At 43.1% G+C, this 18,686-nt stretch overlaps 1 protein-coding gene and 1 pseudogene across 1 annotated transcript in view; both read right to left on the reverse strand.

Moving 5' to 3' along the window:
- The window catches only part of ntng2b (netrin g2b), a 75,269-nt gene extending 65,759 nt beyond the window's left edge, over window positions 1-9,510 (reverse strand). The window contains exons 1-2 of the mRNA XM_046066499.1: window positions 9,278-9,510; window positions 7,128-7,882 (exon numbers count right to left, since the gene is read on the reverse strand). Of these exons, the coding sequence (XP_045922455.1) occupies window positions 7,128-7,346 (219 nt within the window). The 5' untranslated portion in view covers window positions 7,347-7,882; window positions 9,278-9,510. The remainder of the gene's footprint in view (window positions 1-7,127; window positions 7,883-9,277) is intronic.
- Window positions 9,511-17,338: 7,828 nt separating this feature from the next.
- Window positions 17,339-18,686, reverse strand: part of LOC123982196 — a 3,188-nt pseudogene continuing 1,840 nt past the window's right edge.

Here is an 18,686-nt window from a genome sequence, read left to right on the forward strand (position 1 = left end):
TTTTGTGCCCTCCTTTAGCGCGTCCCCTGCCCTTAGTCCAGACACACCTTTACACGCATAGGACTGGATTAGTAGGCTGTTGTTCTGGGGATGACCCTCAACCTACAAATCCTATTGAAAATGATCGCACTGTCACAGTGTCCCAGATACAACGCAAACTCCATATAGGTTAGCTCCTGTGCTGTGTGTTTGTGACAGCGTTTACGTGTGTGAGAGAAAGCGCGTGTGTGTTTGTGTGTGGGCGAATCCACAAACGGGACAAGAAGCAAGGATCATCTTGGAGGAACGTCTCATTGTCTCTTTGTTGGATTTGAGTGGTGGGTCTAAAAGCTGCACAGTGCTGTTCATCAGTCTTCTCTGGGTTGTCTGAGCCCATTAGGATTAGCTAATGTACAGTAGAGGTGATATGTACTGTAGTATAAGCCGGAAGATTTTTTTTCTCCCCCATGAGAGACTTACGCGCGAGGTTATGGTTAAGCCCTTTGTGTGCCCTGTCCTCCTTATCCCACTCTGTCTCCTGCCACTACTCTGCCGTGGCCTACATCTACATCTATGCCAGGATACACACACACCCACAAACACCCGCAAACGCACTCTCACACAGAAACACACACAGATCCCGGCCAACTGCTGTGGCAGGTGGCCCGCACTGCTAAGCCCCTCCAGCAATTATCCTTGCTGGGATCCTGTCTCCACGACAACAGCCGCCATGATGCCCCTGCTATTCTGACTTCCTTGTTTTCACTTGTGGGATGACAAAGTGATACTAAACACTCCTTAATAACTCCTCAAGTGCTAAAGTTGGCCTCATGCTATGGCTTTGAAGTCTTACTGTTAGTGAGCACTCTGACCTCCTCAAAAATCTTCTTGCACAAACATCACTTTAGAAGTGAGTTATTTCAGCATTTGAAAACAACAGCAGTAACAAAACATTACTGGTTGCCTGCAGAAATAGCAAGCCGCCGTTATGCATTTGCACAGAAATAAAGCACGAAGACAATTGCACTCTGCATGTCCTTCTCTCTTTCATCACTTTTTGACCATGTCCCTGTCAAAATATTTTGACAGGGACATGTTCACAAAAAACCCTTGCTCTCTCCCTCCTCTTTATTTCTTCCTCCACTTATAGAAGTTTCTAAGTTATATTGCTAGCGAGGGGAATAAAGGTAGGGACACACACTCAGAGAACACAATTTATTTTGTTTTGGAGAAACATCAAATGAAATGACCCTCCCATTAAAAAGGCCACAGAGGGGAAGAGAAAGGGATATTGCTTTTTCACTTATAACGTTAATCTTTTATTTCGTTGGAGGTTTTTCCATCATGCTGGTGATCCCTGAGTGAGCAGTGTGTGAGTGTGTGTGTTGCTTGAAATAAGTGTACATACATGAGCGTGTCCCTAGATTATGTGTATACATGGAGAACATGTATAGAATTACAAATCATATACCTGCCTTTTACTTTAATTACGTGATCATTCGCTTGCTTTAAAATGTCTCGCCAAGTACAGAACAGCACTCGGCAAGTGTAAATGTGTCTTAGGTGTGTGTTTGCGTGGGTGGGTGTTGTTTATGTCTGTGTGTGTGTGCGTGCAAGCAAAAGTAAATGTTTACTGACTGCATGTGTGATTGTGCTGGAGGAGGAGAGGAGGACAGAGCAGGGACACCGTGCTGCTCCAAGGCGGCAGCAGGGCTTGTCCTGCTCAGATCATCACAGTCGGACCAGGGCGAGTTATATTGGGAACTTATGTTGGAAATCATGTAATACTTGCAGCAGATACAGTGCTCTGAAAGAACATAATATCTGGGAGAGTTGCTGTTTTCTTGAAGTGCACTGATGTGGTAAATTCAGGTAAAAGCTATTATCTTTTATTGATGTCTGTTATTAAATCTAAACCAATCACAAAGGAATGGGATGTAGATAAAGAGAGGCAGACGAGCTGGAAAAAGGATTTTAAGCACTGAGAGAATAGAGTTGTGGGTTGTGCAACAGAGATCTCTATATTAGTTTGGGCTTTCTGTGTTTCTTAAAGAGTACTCCACCAGTTTAGCTTTGCACTCCTTAAAAAACAATCAAGACTGAGCCATAGATACCATCTTTGTTATTCCATGCATTCTTTTTCCTGGCGTCTACATTACTCACAATGCAGCTCGACTGCTAACATTTCGAGCATAGATTTGACCTTGAGCTGCTAGCCTCATACAGATATTAGTAGTGGGCAGCAGCCTGTTGCACCAGCTGTGCGTAGTTCAAACTTGGCTAGTTATTACGTAAATTATTACTAACTGTGATTTATTTCTAAATTACTAAAATAAAAGAGGTTGCACCACAAAAATATATTACCTAATATATTGAGATGATATTTCAATATCGCTCTAGGTAACTACGATGCCAAGTGGCTCATGCCAGCCAAAAAGCTAAAGGTTACAGTAACCATGAAAATGGAACTCTTAATCTTTGATCCTTGCCTTGGTTGTGACTTTACATCCAAACTAGTTAGGTTCCACCCCAAGTAATTGTGGTGCAACAAAGTGTAGTAGCTGATTTAGTTACAAACTAACTAGTAGTTACTAAGCCTCTAGTGTCAACTTTACACCCTAACTTAGGAGATAACTTAGAGCTGGTGTAACCCAGTGCAAAGGTCTTGTTTGTTTCTGTTTGTAGTCTTCAACTCCAAGCAGCGGTATCGGATACCATTGGCATAAGACTTCACGCAGCTCCCTCTAGCGCCAAATTATATTTCTATCCCTTGGTTATGATAATATTTTACTCACCACTTCTATGATACAGAGTTTTGGGAAATGTGGACTCCAGGATGAACAATGTCAATTGGGTGTAATGAGCATGTGTCTCTTGCAGATTTCCAGAAAGTTTTAAATCAACAGAAATCAAACACTTATCTTTGAGTCTGACTGAAAGTAAACACAGAAAGTATCCCCTTGCAGAAAAGTATTTGCAAGGATTACTGTTGATTTCAAGTGCTTTGGAAAGCTGTAGGAGACTCTTGATCCTTGCCTTGATTAGGATTGTTTTTGTTATAGTGCACATTTCTACTCACCACCTCCGTTGTAGAAATTTGGGGAATGTGCACTACGGCAAGAACATTCTTAATAGTGGCAAAGAGAGTGAGATTCTCCTACAGCTTTCCAACAAATCAACAGACATCTGAAATACTAGTCTACAGGCATTTCCAGGGGACTTCTTCCTGTCTGAATTTTTGAGATAGATTCTGATGCATTGAAGTTTTGTTGGAAAGCTAAGAGGCTCACTCTCCTCATCCTTGTCTGTATTTCCCAAATCTCTACAACGGAGGCGGTTAGTAACATTCAAGCATAAGGGACACAAAGTAAGAAAGCAGGTTGACAAATGTCCCTTTAAAGTATCAGTGTCAGTTGTTGTGGCCAGTCTGTCTTTCACACATGTACAAACCCAAAAAAACACACACAAACACTGGCTCTGCAGCTTCTATACATGTGGTCTCTCCTCTCCCAACAGCATTCAGTCCTGAGATCCTGATTGGTAAGACAAGGCAGTTTGCTAAGTTCACCTCAGGCTGTCTAAGCCCTTGCGTCCAATCCCTCTTAGTATCACCTCAGTCTGGGATAAATCTCACTTATAACTATCCTCCCGTTCTGCCAACACATCTATACACACTCTGATCACTTTCAACTGTGTCCTAATGGGAAAGCAAGCCATGCCATTACATCACTACACCCTCCCCCACCTCCCTTGTTCGTACAATCACTCTTTTTCTGTCGCTCTCTGAAGCTGTTTGTTTCTCTCTGTTCCCTTCGTTAATTATGCCCTGCGCTGTCAAACCTGCTCACGCTGTGCCCAAATTCACCTCCAGGGGTGTATTATTAGAACACTGGCCACCTGGGCTAGCTCATGTACCCCAGGGAGGTGAATCAGGGATGGCCCGCTGCTGGATGTGGGTGGCCCTTTTGCATGGCCTTGATAGCCCACTGCTGGGCAGGGCAGGCCAGCCGGGCCTGGCAGGGCTACACTGGGCAGAGAGCATGAAGTATGGCCATAGGCCCAGTCTGGGAAGCACTGATCCACGCTACCAGCTGCCATCTTCCTCCCATTCCTGCATGCTCCCCTTCCGCTGCTGCGCGGCTTCTCTCTCCTCTCATGTCTATTTTTAGATCTGGCTGATTTCTACCTTCTAAAACGGGCAAATGTGTTGTGGAACAGGAAGGTGTGTTTTTTTTGTGTGTGTCTTTCTTAGACATACTACCGTGCGTTTTCGGCCAACTCGTGCACGCGTTTCACACACCCCTGCTGGTCCCCGTTAACATCACAGCACACTGTACATTCCTGTACACATGCACGCATCCCATTTGCATTCGGCTGCTCTCAGTTCTCGACCCCAAGGGAGATGGTTGATTGAAGGTTTGGGTTCAAAACCAAAAAACGAAATAACAAACAACAGCACAGCGAGGCTTTTTAGAATGCAGCGTTTTTATATCGACACTGTGTGTACAACTGTGGAACTGTGGTCGGATTTCATCTTTCTGCTTAGCTAAGCTTGGATCTTCCTTACTTCTCCCTCATCATTAGCTATCTCCCCCTGCAACCCAGTGCCCCCCCCTCTACCCACACCCCCACCAAACCTCCTTACTCCATCATCCAAGTGCAAGCTAAGATGCTATAGTAGCTATCATACAGAGAAACTACAGAGAAACTACTGAAGCTCCTAACACAGCACTAGTGACAGTAGCATCTTTGTCAAAGTGCTGGAAGCCCGTCATGTTGAAAGAAGCCAACATGCTGGCCTGTTTGGCTGAGGAGAAAGGATGCTGCATTCCCAGAAAACAAGAGAGATAAATAGAGTGGAAAAAATGCATCCCTGTGGAGATGGAGGGACCTAAAACTACTGTAAACCAATGCAAGCAGGGAACGCTACAGTATGCCTCAACATCAAAACCCCCCAATAAGTGAATTCTCCCATAGTTTTTAACACACTGGAGCACTCATAGGGTGAGAGGGGGGGGGGGGGGGGGGGGGGGGGGGGGGGGGGGGGGGGGGATATATTTTGCATCTTCCGCAGTATGTCTCAAGTCTTATTAAGTATGAGCAGCTCTGCGCATTGGGTGATGCAGTCTTTTTTTCCCAGTGCCCTGACTTTCCTTTGACTTGTGGGATTGCTGAATGAGTGAATGTAAATGTACACCAATTAGATAAGAAACTGGCTTTTCTGTAAAGCTGCCAAATCCGGGGGCAGGAGGAAGAGGGGGCAAAAATGCTGCTTGCCTGAAAATAAATAATCTGTATGCCAATAACCCTCAACTAATACTCAGTTGGCGGGACCAAAAGAAAGACAAAGGAGATGTAATGGCCTTGATTCCCTGCTTAAGTGTGTATAGATGGATTAAAATCAGAGCTACATGTAGCTGCTACAGTGATTAACTCTGTTAGTAGGTAACATGTAGCTGCTCAGTGATTCCAAAATGCAAAAATACGCATTATAACATGCCAGAATTTTTTGCTCAGTAGGCCCTAAATATAAAACGATTTGTTGAATTATTATCCAGTTAGAGTATTAAACGTACTCTCCTCTCTCATTATGTAGGAATTTGAGTCTGATTTTCTTTGTTTCTTAAGTAAACTTTCATATCTCAGCTTCTTCACTCTCTAAATTCCCAGCTAGTGCACTAGGGGGCCTGGTTCCATTCCCACAGCCCCAGATGACCTGAGAAGACCCAGAACTTTCCACTATAAAGACCCTGTCCGATTCAAAACTGCTGACTAAGACCAGACTCCTTCCTGTCCCGCCCTCTATCCCTCTCTTTCTTTCTCTCTCATCAGCCTAGCAGCGCACTCTGGATCTTTGGGATGGAGTGACGCTGGCCAAACCCTTGTAAGAAAGCCCATTAAGGAGCCCATCAATATTTCATCATTGCTCACTCAGAAACATAGTTATAGAAGTTTCCAGGCCAGGGCCATTAGGGGGCAGACGTCAATACGTTATGGCAGCGAGCATCTCTCTTCACTTCTCCCCCTTTTTTTCCCAGGCCTCTGTCCGTCTCCCATCTTGAGAAGTCATCGGAGAGGCTTTCTCAAGACGACAGCGGTTTCCGCTACTTCTACATTAAACAAATCATTAACCATTAGGTATCCAGTGAGCACAATATCCTTTCCTGCTCCTGTCAAATGACCCTCACGTACTGTCATTAGTCTCAGTGAGAGGAAGGGAGGGAGACTCTGGTGGAGCGTTTGTAAATTCTATCTAAAGGTAACAAATCTCCAGTCGCACAGAATACAAACACCTAATTAACAGAATGACATGAGTGTATAATGTGATGTAGACAGGCCTAAACACTCTCACTAGAAACACTTATGTGAGATTTTGACTCATGGCTGTTGAGACAGGTCTGGCGCCTTCAATACTGGCCAAGTCAGTGAGTGGACAGTGGGGCGATCATCAGGAGGATGAACTTGTTGTCTCACACACATTGTGTCAAATCTTGTGAGTCAAATCTCTCAACTTTCCTCTACAGAGGCAGGGGGGAGCATAATTGCAGTCCTTTTAGGATTACAATGATTTTATAACCCTTATTTCAAATTATTACACTTACATTAGCCAGGATGGGAACTAGCCTGCAGGCTAAAGTGTGTTAAATATTGCTGTAGCAGACACTTTAACGAGTTTTCCTCCAGCTCACCCTTTACCGTCCTTGGAACTAAAAAGGTCCCGCTACAGTATATGCATTTTACCGGATGAAATCTGAGGTCCCTTAGTAGCCCAAATCAAACCGGATCCCAGGCTGCCAAGTCCATACTAATGTAAACAACACCTCCGGACCTCTCTGAGGGAGGTCAAGCCATGCCAAGTCACTGCACTTATGTCATCTCTTTTACATCCCTATAGCTTTTATAGTGTCAATCCTGCTCTGACTGTAATTAGACCATTTTTCCTGTTTTCACTGTTGTCACAATTCAGCTGCATAACCCTGTGATCCTGCTGATTTCCAAAATAAAAATTGATATATAAGTAATATTATTTATTTAAATGAAGACTAACCAGGGTCTCTGCAAGTACATGTTTGCATTGTGTACATTCTATACATTTCTATGCATATTAAAGGTATGTAAGATGCTGTACAACTCCGACATGAACTCACCAGAGTGCAGAACCTCTCGGGTGGGTTTCCACACGTGATCCCGGGCGGATCCACCTTGATCCGCATGTAGTCTTTCATGGATGCGGATTTCGGCTGGCACGCGTACTGCTCCCACACCGAGCCCTCATCCGTGCTCACCAGGGACTTGCACAGTTCGTACTGGCCCAGAGTGGAGCCCAAGCAGTGCAGCAGCAGCAGGAACACGGCCTGGAGGAGCATGGCAGGCTGGGGGGGGTGATTGGTACGGGGTCCGGCGCGCAGGGTGAGGGGGCCACGGATCTCAGTGGAGAGGTGAAGCGCATGGAGCGGTGATCATAAGGAAATAGTGGACATTCCTACCACCATACTGCTGTACTGTGAATGGAGAAGGGAAGGTAAATTGACACAACTCGCCTCCAGGCTTATAAATTCCCTAAATGACAGGAGAACAGTGTATCGCTCAGTGTCTCTTCACAAATATTGACGCCCCCCAGAGAGCCGAGAGAGGGACGCTTTCTTGTTTTGACGGCTGACTTCCTGAGGAAGATGGGCGGAGGGTGGAGAGGCGGATAATGTTACAGAGATTAATCTCGGCATACACTTTAACCATAGTGGTGCAGGGAGTTGGGTGGAAGATGTTAACGCGGGTCCATGTCTCAGAGAGCGGTGTCCTGCAGGGAAACAGTGAAGCTGGTCGGGGAGGGTAAAGGAGAAGCTGCTGCGTCTTCAGGTATATCCATTGGAGGTTTTGCACTGGCCGAGCTCCTCTGATTGTCCTATGGGGAAATGAGGACAAAATGCGAGAGAAGCAGGGAGTTAGTATGATGGGTGATGCATCCTCATCAATTCATTACATTCTTAATCTTAGGCTACTGTAAATGCAGGCTTGTTCTGTTTTTTCAGAGCTGAACTTAAGATGAAATGTATCCCGTGTGGTGTTTCTCTTTTGCACGAATAAAAGTTTAATGGAAGTCTTTGAAATATATATGTCGATGTGCTGCGATCTTATTTTGTAGTGTAATTAACTCCTTAATTATTCTGTAGTAATTGGCTGTAATTTAGCTTGTAAGTGGAAAAACATCTAATTCGTCTTTAGACTATGAGGAGAACTTTGAAGCGAATTCCTGACACAGCAAGCTGGTTACAATGCGGGCAAGTTCGGTTGAACACTCGCCTCTAATCTGCGGTGCATTCGGCATATTTAACATAAAGACTTGCACATTAAAAACGCACGAAGAAAGCGCCGCATTGTGTGGAGAACCCTGTGCGTAAAAACACGTGCTGCTGCCGGGTGCCACCTGTGCGTGCAAGAGTTGTAATTGGTCCTATAGCTTTCCAATGCTGGAGATAGAGAGTAGGCTAAAGAGTTTTTTTTAAATAATTGCACTGCAAGAAATATCAATCCGAGAGAGAATTTAAAGGCAAATATAACCCAATCCAAACCCCTCGCTTATCATCTGCGAACAACAAAAAGGAGAGAGTAAGCTAATATACTCACAAATAACTTGTATCAAGATTTTTCTTGAATCAAGTGTCATATTTTTCGGAGTTCATGAATTACAGGCCTCCTTCTATCTTACTTCAGCATGTTGTCATTAATTTAATAAAAAACTTTAAGCAAAATAAAATTGCACGGGAAGTAGTTATTGCCGGATTTATTCACTTAATTTAACTGTAATTCGATTTTACACTGAATACATGAATACATGAATAAATATAGTTGACATTTTTTGCAGCGTGTCCCCATTGATCATAATCCCACTGTCACCCCACACTGACAGACGCCAGGTCTTTGCACAGCCTATCCCACAGACCCTGTGGACTCTGAATTAGTTGGTCAGGTGAAGTCGCCAAAGCCATTTCCCGGCACTGACACTGTCTTTTAGGGGTGTGTCAGTTTCTACTGTAGTCCACCCCACCGCGCAGCATCGTTTAGGCTACACTATACTGTATCTTAAGAAATTAATGCACTCATTTGGTTTGTCTAAAATGGAATAAAATAAGCTGAAAGTCCCCTAATCACTCTGATTATCCTGGAGTGGTCCTGATATTGTATGTAACTCAGAGCAGTTTTATAGCACTTCAGAGCGCTATATGGCAAAAATGCATCGTGTTGCGAGATTATCAGATAATAATCTCTCTATCGCTGTCTTATCAGATGATGCACTTACTTCTAACATGCATCCGTGAGGCAGGTCTGCACTTTGTGTGGCGTTGGAGTACGTGCACGTCCACCCCTCTTTGGGGCAAAAAGATCCCCCCAGATCATCCACTGCAATCGGTCCCCGCCGCGGTCCTCTCTGTACTCCCGTTTTCTGCCTGCCCGGCTCGCTGTTTGTTTTTGCCTTCTGCCGGATACTTTTTCATCACACCGTGGATGGCTGCGCACGGTAGATCGGTGTCCTAGATGTAGAAACGGCTGGGAAAAGGGGAGTGAAATCCAGCGTCAAGGAGTATCAAAAGTATAAAATATTGACTTTGAGGAAAGGCTTGTGCCCGCCCTTCTTACCCCCCCCCTCTCCTTCTCCTCTTCCCACTTTACAAGCTCGGGTTTACCCGGGATGCTCAAGGGCAGAAAGAAAGAGAGAAAAAACGGCTTTATGGAAAATCTCTCTCTCTCTCTCTCTCTCTCTCTCTCTCTCTCTCTCTCTCTCTCTCTCTCTCTCTCTCTCTCTCTCTCTCTCTCTCTCTCTCTCCCCTGTCTCAGTTAATGCCCAGGCTAAATCCTTTTACCATCACTTTCAATCACTATCTGAGCTTTTATCTGCTCCAGCCTGCTGCCTGAACAGGGGCGTTGCAACTTCCCCTCTAGCTCCTGCTCCAAACTGTTCCCCATGCACCAGGTCCCGATCTGCACCCTGCTTGGCTTAAAGGACAAGCAGGAAAAGGGACCGGTGTTACTGTTCTCTGGCCCTTAATCTGTCCAGTTATGTAAATAAAAATAAACAAAGTACTGTCAACAGTGTTTACTTGGAGGGTAAACTCACAGCTGTCCTGCATCCAAAAAAACCCCTCTAACAATCCTTATGGTTGCAGCACTTGTGAACTGTGACCATATCCCACTTAACTGTATTATTTGTCTCCTATGCTGCCATTCAATGCCATATAAAATTCCCCATATGTTCTTATATATATTAACTTTTGCTGTGGTTTCTTTAGCCTGCAGTATATGTAATATTAATTATGTAGGATTCATATACAGATAAAGATAAAATAGTTCAAGTTCACACAGGGCAGGTGCAATATGTAATGTTTCCACCCTGCAGCAGAGTGGTGCGCTGTCCGTGGTGCTCATATGCAGCAGGGCCTTTAACTTCTCATGCAGAGGACGTCACATGAATCACATTGATAGCCAACATTTTGTCAGTTTCAGCTGATTTTTTTTTGTTGTTGTTGAATTTCCATGGCATAGTAGTCCATAGAGTTGCAAATATATGCATGCTTTGGGGTAATTCAGTGGTTCACAAAATAAACAACAGGATAGACAGACAAATCTCTTCTGCTACACAGTGTTTATGTTTCTATTATGTTCATTTAAAAGGACACACCACTGGTTTTACACATAAAGTTCAGTTTACTCATCAGGAAGAGTCCCACTCTGTCTGAAAAATTAGTTGCATAATATATCCTGTAGTTCTGGAGGGAGTTTTATAAAGTTTGAATAAATTACCCTGGTGACGTTAGACATACTTTTTAACAGTAATCCACATTTACAAACTGGAGGTGTGGGGTTTGAACAAAATGTGACATTTAGGATGCAGGTCCAATGAAAGACTAATGAATTGAAATGTACGTTTGTAGTATTTTTGGACCTAAAGTCTGTGTTATGGGACTGTCTTGTGTTTGTTGAACTCCAGTAGTTTTACTTCTCGCCCTGCTGTAGTGATGTATAAGATGTGTCCGTACACCATGACGTCACTGAGGGGCAAGGTTACAAATGCAACAAAGCAAACTTCTAACCCTACCCGACCACAACCCACTGCTGGGTGTGGTCACAGGTGAAACAGGATTGAACCTTTCACCTGATGTATACTTACAAGTTAATCTGTCACTTGTGAGTAACCCAGCTCAATGGAAGTGCAGTACTGAATCACTGAAATACCCTTTTAATCATTTTTTATTTATGATTTACTGGTTGATGACCTCTTTTCGAGCCTCTAAAAATTATTAAAATATATACTTTTCCAGTTGATGTGGTCACTGTTGAAGAAATATTGTGAGCCAGGTTCAGGTGTGAAGAAGTTTCAGAGACTGATGAAGACATAACATAGCGTTGTTTATTGAGCCCAGCTGAGGAGATACAACACCAAATCTGAAGGATAACATCTTTTGGTCCCTTTTATGTTTCTCTCTTCTCCCTAGTGCCTGTATGTTTCTCTATTAGGTCACCTTTCACCTAGAACAACTAATCTATCAGATGTTTAGACTCCAATGCTTTGTCATATTGGAATCTATCACTATCCATGAGTTGTACTCTAATCTGTGGAGCCAGTTAGTTCTTGTAAACATTCTTGTAGTAAGATTCCCAGAGAACACTGATATCTGCTAGCCTGATGCCTGAGCTACTGTCTCTAACTAATCAGTACACAAGTACATGCGAGAAATACCTAATGCTAGAATGTCAGAAAACTCTTATGGGGTCAGCTAAATTACTCTAAGCTATACCTCTTACCTTTCCCTGTTACATCAACAAAGCCCCTTAAGAATATATATAACAGTCACAACCCATAGATGAGGTGACATGGGTCATTAGTAGACATTTCGTCATTTTAGGGGGTCATTAGCCTAAAAGGTTGTGGTAATTGGTGGATACTTAACCAGTTATCAGAGCCCTCTCTGTATGGCAGCTAAGATGGGGTGAAATAAATGTGAATTTTAACGATCCCTCATTTTGCTGGGGACCTGCTGCAACCTCCTCCTAATTTTGGAAGTAACTAACACCATTGTACTGCCAACAACACAGGAACAGATGTGTATTAATCAGGTTGTAGCGAGCCAGGACACTGTAATTCACACTTCAAAGGTGAGTGACAAGCATTTGGGCTTGCATAATTCACACCTCTGGTCACATTTTAGGGCAATAGGAGAAGAAAGAGGCCAGCAGATATAAGGGGGAAAGGGAGGAAGAGGGAGAAAGAGATATACGATTCTGAGGAAATCATGAACCTCTGTATGAAACACTGGCAGTACACCCAGGAGAGGATCAATAGTTTGTCCTTGCAGGGCCTTCCCTCTCTTTTCGCATCTTTGAGGTGAGCCTTAACCCTTCTTGTACTGCTGAGGCGCTTTGAGAGGAGGGAACCCCTTTCCACAGCACTGCGAACAGAGCCAGACTGAAAGACAAATTCCCCCCTCGGGGATCAATAGAGCATCACAAATATGGCATTCTCTGCTATAACAGGCTCTTGATATAGAATAACACAGGCCTTTAATCGACGCTGCACTAGGGCAAAGAGGGAAAAAAGGGGGCCTGCTGAATTTGTCAAAAAGACTCTGAGTCGAAGATAAAACACTGTTACGTGGCATTTGTTAGAGGTTGAGACAGACTGAAAGAAAATGTAGCAGCCTATAGTACTCTTTAAATTAAGACATTTAAAGGTTTTCAGATTTCACTGGTTAGAATTTCAGACCTTGTCCAACAAACTCTCCTGTTTTTTCTTCTCCTCGCTTGCGTGGTGTGAGTGATTTTAAAGCAGGGGTCCATCACTGATTCAGCGATGGTCAGAGATTGTCAGTCGTGCTTGAAACATGACTTGGCATAAGCTCTAAATGTTTATTCCATGAAAGGATTACATGTGTAGGCAGAGAAGCTGATTAAATTTTGTGCAGCCTCTATCTTTACTGCTCTGTGCTACTAACAAAAGTCACGATCATGTTTAGCCAACTACACATTTTCTACATCTATATATGCTTTTACACTTTACTAAATTCACTTGAATGGGCATCAATAAACTGATAGAAATGTCAACCCTCAACATGATGAATGAGTGATATTGCATTTTGGAATTCAATTATGTCAAACTAAATAAGAGCATCAATAACAATAGAACAGCCTGTCCTGGCTAATAGACCTGTACACATTACACTATGTAGCACAACAGGGCATTGCTACATTCATTTCCTTCAAGAATGTGAGTGACTTGAGTGGTGGTAGTGTAAAATTAGACATCCATTTGAAAACAAACTTAATTCTGCATTAGCTGCATGTGAAAATTATATAATTTGCATTTATTAAGCAGTTTATATAGGAATCTGCTCTGTGAATCATCTGGCCCCCCGGAGTGCACTCACCGAATCTGAAAAGTTTTTTAAAACACTAAGTGTCAGTGTGCGACAAAAATCAGATGACAAGACTCTCTGCCGCTCTCTTCCCTTTTTTTAAATCACTCTCAATCTTTCTTTATGCTCTACCTCTCTTTCACACTCAATCTCTCCGTGTTTGTATTTTGGCAGGGGATAGAACTGTCAGAGTAGCCTAGCTGGCAGACCTTGATATAAAAAAAAAATACCCTTCGTCGTGGCAGCCTGCAGAGTTTGGACAAGGTTCAGGACTGGCCTCATCCCTCCCTCTCTCTGTTTGCCGAAAGGATGACGTAAAAGTCAACTTGTGCAGGAGTCACACTCTCCCATAAATCAGTTTGGAACTTTGGGAAGGCCCCAAACAAGTTGTTCATGATCAGAAATAATTTATCTCTCCTTCATGAAATGCTTTGACCAGATGGCCAAGCTGGAATCTCACACACATACACACATACAGTACAATATGCACTTTTATTTTGTTTGTACACACAGGATGATGTCTTTGAAAAAAACTCCTGAGGATATCGTCTGAGTTCACATCCATGAGAAGAAGGATATATTTAAAGGGGAACTGCACCAATTTTACAGATCAAAGTCTTAACAGACTGCTACATTAGCCGCTACTAGCATAACACACCCAAACCTCTGACCAAACTGTCTGCAGTTGAGTTGCATTGTAGGTAATTTAGTGGACACATTTTGACAAAGAAGAGGAATGTGTGGAATAAAAGTTGATATCTCTGGGGGTTTTTTTTATTTTTTTTACTGTGCATCATTAGTCTAACAAAGTGCGAAACTAAATCTTTTAAGATAAATCACGTTCTAGTTTGTTTTTCATAAATGTGCCCCAACTTCTTGAGATATTTGATTTCAGAAATTGTATTTTTTTTTTTTTTTTGCTACAATAGCTCATCTGATGAAGAAACACTCCAATCAAGTTGTGTGTCAAAATCTTCATTTTTAAAAGTTTAGATCAATTAAATCAACATTTCAAGCCCTTTTTTCTCCAATTTCTCTGGTCAGTAAGCCGTACATTTCCTCCCAGACTACAGAACACCTGTCACTATGATGATATGATGTTCTTCAAAAAACCAGATGGGGCCTCCAGAAAATGAATAGACACCCCCCCACCCCACCCCCATAAACACACACACACACACACACACACACACACCAAACATGGTCTCCTAGCAACTCCTAGTTAGTGGTCCTACCTTGGGAGTGATGCTCTTTTCATTTACATCAGGTGTTTGCCCACCAGGGATAACCAGAAATAACTTGGAGTGACCCTAACATGCAGACACATTTCACCTTGTTCCCAAAAAAGACATCTAACCCATTTACCTAGTCAACTCCTTAAAAAAAATGTAACATCACAAGCAATCCCCCCGCCCCCACCGCTACATTAATAGTTTTAGGTTGACCTCTCTGACGGTTTCTGTCCTGAGGGTTCTGGAAGTGGATGCATCGGTTAAGGATCCAAATGAAGTGAGCTCTAATGAGCCGAAATAACACGTATCACATATCAGTCACTTTATAAGGAGGGCTGACAAGCCGTCGACTCTGATATTTAACAGCATCTGCGGAGGGCCCGGTTGGTGTCCTGTCCCACACTGGGCCAACAGCAGAAACACTAATCTGCTGCGTTGTATGTGTGTGTGTGTGTGTGTGTTTGTGTGTGAGAGAGATTGAGCGTACATTGTTCATATTAATTTTGTATGTGTATGCAGTGTTGCCGGGGTAGGTGAATCCACGTGTGAGGGGCACTACATTTGTGTGTGTGTGTGTGTGTGTGTGTGTGTGCACGTGTGTGCAGGTGCTATACAGTATGTGTGTTTTCTGCATGTCGGCGGCGGCATGACTGAACCTCCTCAGTGTCCCCGCGTGATCCATGGATCGATGCAATCCTCTGGAGGTGCCTTTCACGCACACACTTCTCTCCCCTCTTCAGCACTGCAAAGTGTCTGTCGCCACTGAAGGTTACGGTAACAAACCCAACCTCTCACTCACCCTCTTACTCACTGGATCAATCAATTAGTCATTCACTTCCTCATTCCTACTCACTCCCTCATCTATCACTTCCCCAAATTTAAAGTTGCACTCACCATAACCACCATTCTGCACTACTGTTGGTTCTCATTGAAAGCTCACTTAATCATTCATGCGTTATTCACTGACTGATTCAGCTTGTTCACACACTCTCACTCCCTTTTTTGTCAGTGACTCTGGGATTTAAGGCCTGGGTTACATACAGCATCTGGGTGATTGTACTGCTGAGGAGGAGGATTTCTTGGAATAAAATTTTACAGTTTGTTGTTGTCATGTTTGTATACTGATATGCTGTCATCTAGGTGTTTCCTCAGTTTTTTTCTGTTAAAGTTTCAATATCAATATTTTAAACAATTTTATACTGAGAGGAAATTATGCAAACTGTGCACAATGCAGGTCATTCAAGCTGCGGCTTAGGAATGCCACTCTGAAAGAACATATAATAGTTAATTTTTGTTTTCTGGTGTGTTCCTGGAACTGTTTCACCACTGTCCACAATTTGTTTGATTTTTTTTTCAGTTGTGAAACCAGCATTTCCTTTGTGCTGTGCATCATGGAAAAATTGTGTCTATCAACATCACACTCAAAAATCAAGGGTGCTTTCCAATACCCATACTTAGTATGCCAGAAAAAGATTTAGTATGTTTCAATACATGGTATGTCAAATGCAAAATGACAAAATTACCAGGATGTCCTACTGCATCCCGTTTCATTTTGCAGAATATGAGCCAGCATGCTTTTTTAACTATTCTGACCAACAATCCTCTGCGCAGGATGAGTATGAGCAAGAGGGTCAAAGTACAAGGCACAATGTTACATTGATGTAGTAATTCCCAATTGTATGCATACTGCAGCATGTACTTTGAAAGGGCAGCGGGAGTACGTTCTAAAAGTAAAAAGAAAAAGTATGCGATTTGGAACGCCAGACAAAGTGTTTTTAAGGATATTACTGACTTTGATCATACTTTATGTTACTTTTTCCAATGTAGTAGTATGTAATATAGAATTGGGACTTGTCTTCTACTCAGTGCCTTGACACTTAAGTAAAATATTAAATTGTCCTTCACTGACTAAACAAACTCTTGTAGTGTAATATGTAGTTTTTTAGTGGCCACTAGCGGTGAAGTTGTTAGATTGCAACCAGGTGTGTGCTTGTACACGTGCTTGAACTCATGAGCAAGCAAAATATGACAGACAGAGAGCAAAACCACGGGAGACAGCTTCACACAACATGCTGGAAACTCAAGTAAACTCCAACTGCAACGTTAGTCATATTTTTATTAACTTGAGTTTGAAGTAATCCATACATGACTGCATTTAGCTGACGTGACATGTCTGCATTAGCTCAACTGCCGCTTTTCAGTATCTGTCGTTATTTTTATCTTTCACTGGAGGCTTAGCAGTGTGAGCACTTCTAAATGAATTAGATGATAATGAAAATGGTTAGTGAGCTAGACTGAATATTATAAATGAGATTGTTGTGACACTTTATAGCAGTTACACCGCAGTAAGTAACATTACTGTAGTGGATGGGTCTTCCACTGTGTTGTATGTTGCTGGTATGTTGCATATTGTATAATGTGTCACTGTAACTTATGTGGGTCAATAAGTTACAGTGACTGAGATGGTGATGAAGTTGTGTACCGGAGTTTCGGTAAAATGATAATAAATCTAAGTTGAACATTACAAAGCAAACAGCGGTAGAGCCGTTCTAACGATAGCTGGCTGCCCCTGCCTTGCATCACTATAAGCTAGCATAAACAAATCGCTCCACATTTGCTTTGTACCATTACATAGGGCTGCACAACTAATTGAATATTGATTGCGAGTACGATTTTAGCTTACCACAATTAAATGAAAATGATTGACTGCAATATCACCGTTTAAAGCTTTGTCTTTCTGGCAGCAGGTTGAAGCTGCTCCTTCAACATGCTGATCTCAGACAGAAGCTCAGCCTCTTTCTCTCCACTCGCTTTCTTCAGGGCTTGAAGTGCCTCCTTCTTCATGTTTAACTCGCACTTCTGCTTGTCCAGGTCGGTCCAAGCCCGCTTCAGATCATCATGGCAACGGCGAAGCTCCTCTGCTAAAGAACGGTTATCATCAGATGCAGGCATTTGTTTCTTCATGGTGAGCAGAGAATCCTGAAGATCCTTTAGCTTGCCCTCAAATTCTTCCTTCTCCAAAGGGGATTTCAGTAGATCCTGTGTGGTGGTCTCCAGCTGTGTCTTCCACTGCTCTCCCTGATCTCTGCAGTTCTCCAGTTCTTCCTCCAGGGTCAGCACGGAGGCATTCACCCTTTCCCTCTCTTCTTCTATTTGCTCTTGGGACTGTGTGACCTCCTCCATGGTCTTTCTCAGGTTCTCCATGTCCTGGCTGTACTGCTCCCTCAGATCCTCCATCTCTCTGTCATGGCACTCCACCTCCTCCTTTAGCGCCCCCCTTCAGGGCTGTCAGCTCCCGTTCCCGCTGGTGTAGAATCTCTTCCTGGCGCTGACGTAACACGGCAGCCTCAGCCAACTCGGCCTGCAACATCATCACATCCGTCTGCAGTGTGTCTGAGTGAGGTGAGTTTTCTGAAACCCTCCTCAGCTCCTCCTGAAGCTCAGCCAGCAGATCTTCCTGTAGGTGCAGGCGAGACTCTGCCCCCTCTCTGACTATACGCTCCTCGGTCAGTTCATCATGGGCCTGCTGCAGTTCTTTCTTGCTGCGATTGAGTTGCTCCTGAAGCTCCTCGAGGTTCCCCACTTTAAAGCTCACATCAGATCCTCCCTTCTTAAAACTGTCGGTTGTGTCATTGACGAGGCTGACCTTTCTTTTGATAGGTCGCTCACTCTCACTTGGGCCCACTTTAAGGATGTTGTGAATAGTTTGCTTAACTTGAGCTTCCTCCCCATTGATGACCTCTGTGCTCTGACTCTGCAGAGGTACAGTGGGTACGGAAAGTATTCAGACCCCTTTAAATTTTTCACTCTTTGTTTCATTGCAGCCATTTTCCAAAAATCAAAAAAGTTCATTTTATTTCTCAGTAATGTACACTCAGCACCCCATCTTGACAGAAAAAAACAGAAATGTAGAAATTTTTGCAAATTTATTAAAAAAGAAAAACTGAAATATCACATGGTCATAAGTATTCAGACCCTTTGCTCAGTATTTAGTAGAAGCACCCTTTTGATCTAATACAGCCATGAGTCGTTTTGGGAAAGATGCAACAAGTTTTTCACATCTGGATTT

This window comes from Micropterus dolomieu, linkage group LG13, assembly GCF_021292245.1.
Source record: "Micropterus dolomieu isolate WLL.071019.BEF.003 ecotype Adirondacks linkage group LG13, ASM2129224v1, whole genome shotgun sequence".
Taxonomy (NCBI): domain Eukaryota; kingdom Metazoa; phylum Chordata; class Actinopteri; order Centrarchiformes; family Centrarchidae; genus Micropterus; species Micropterus dolomieu.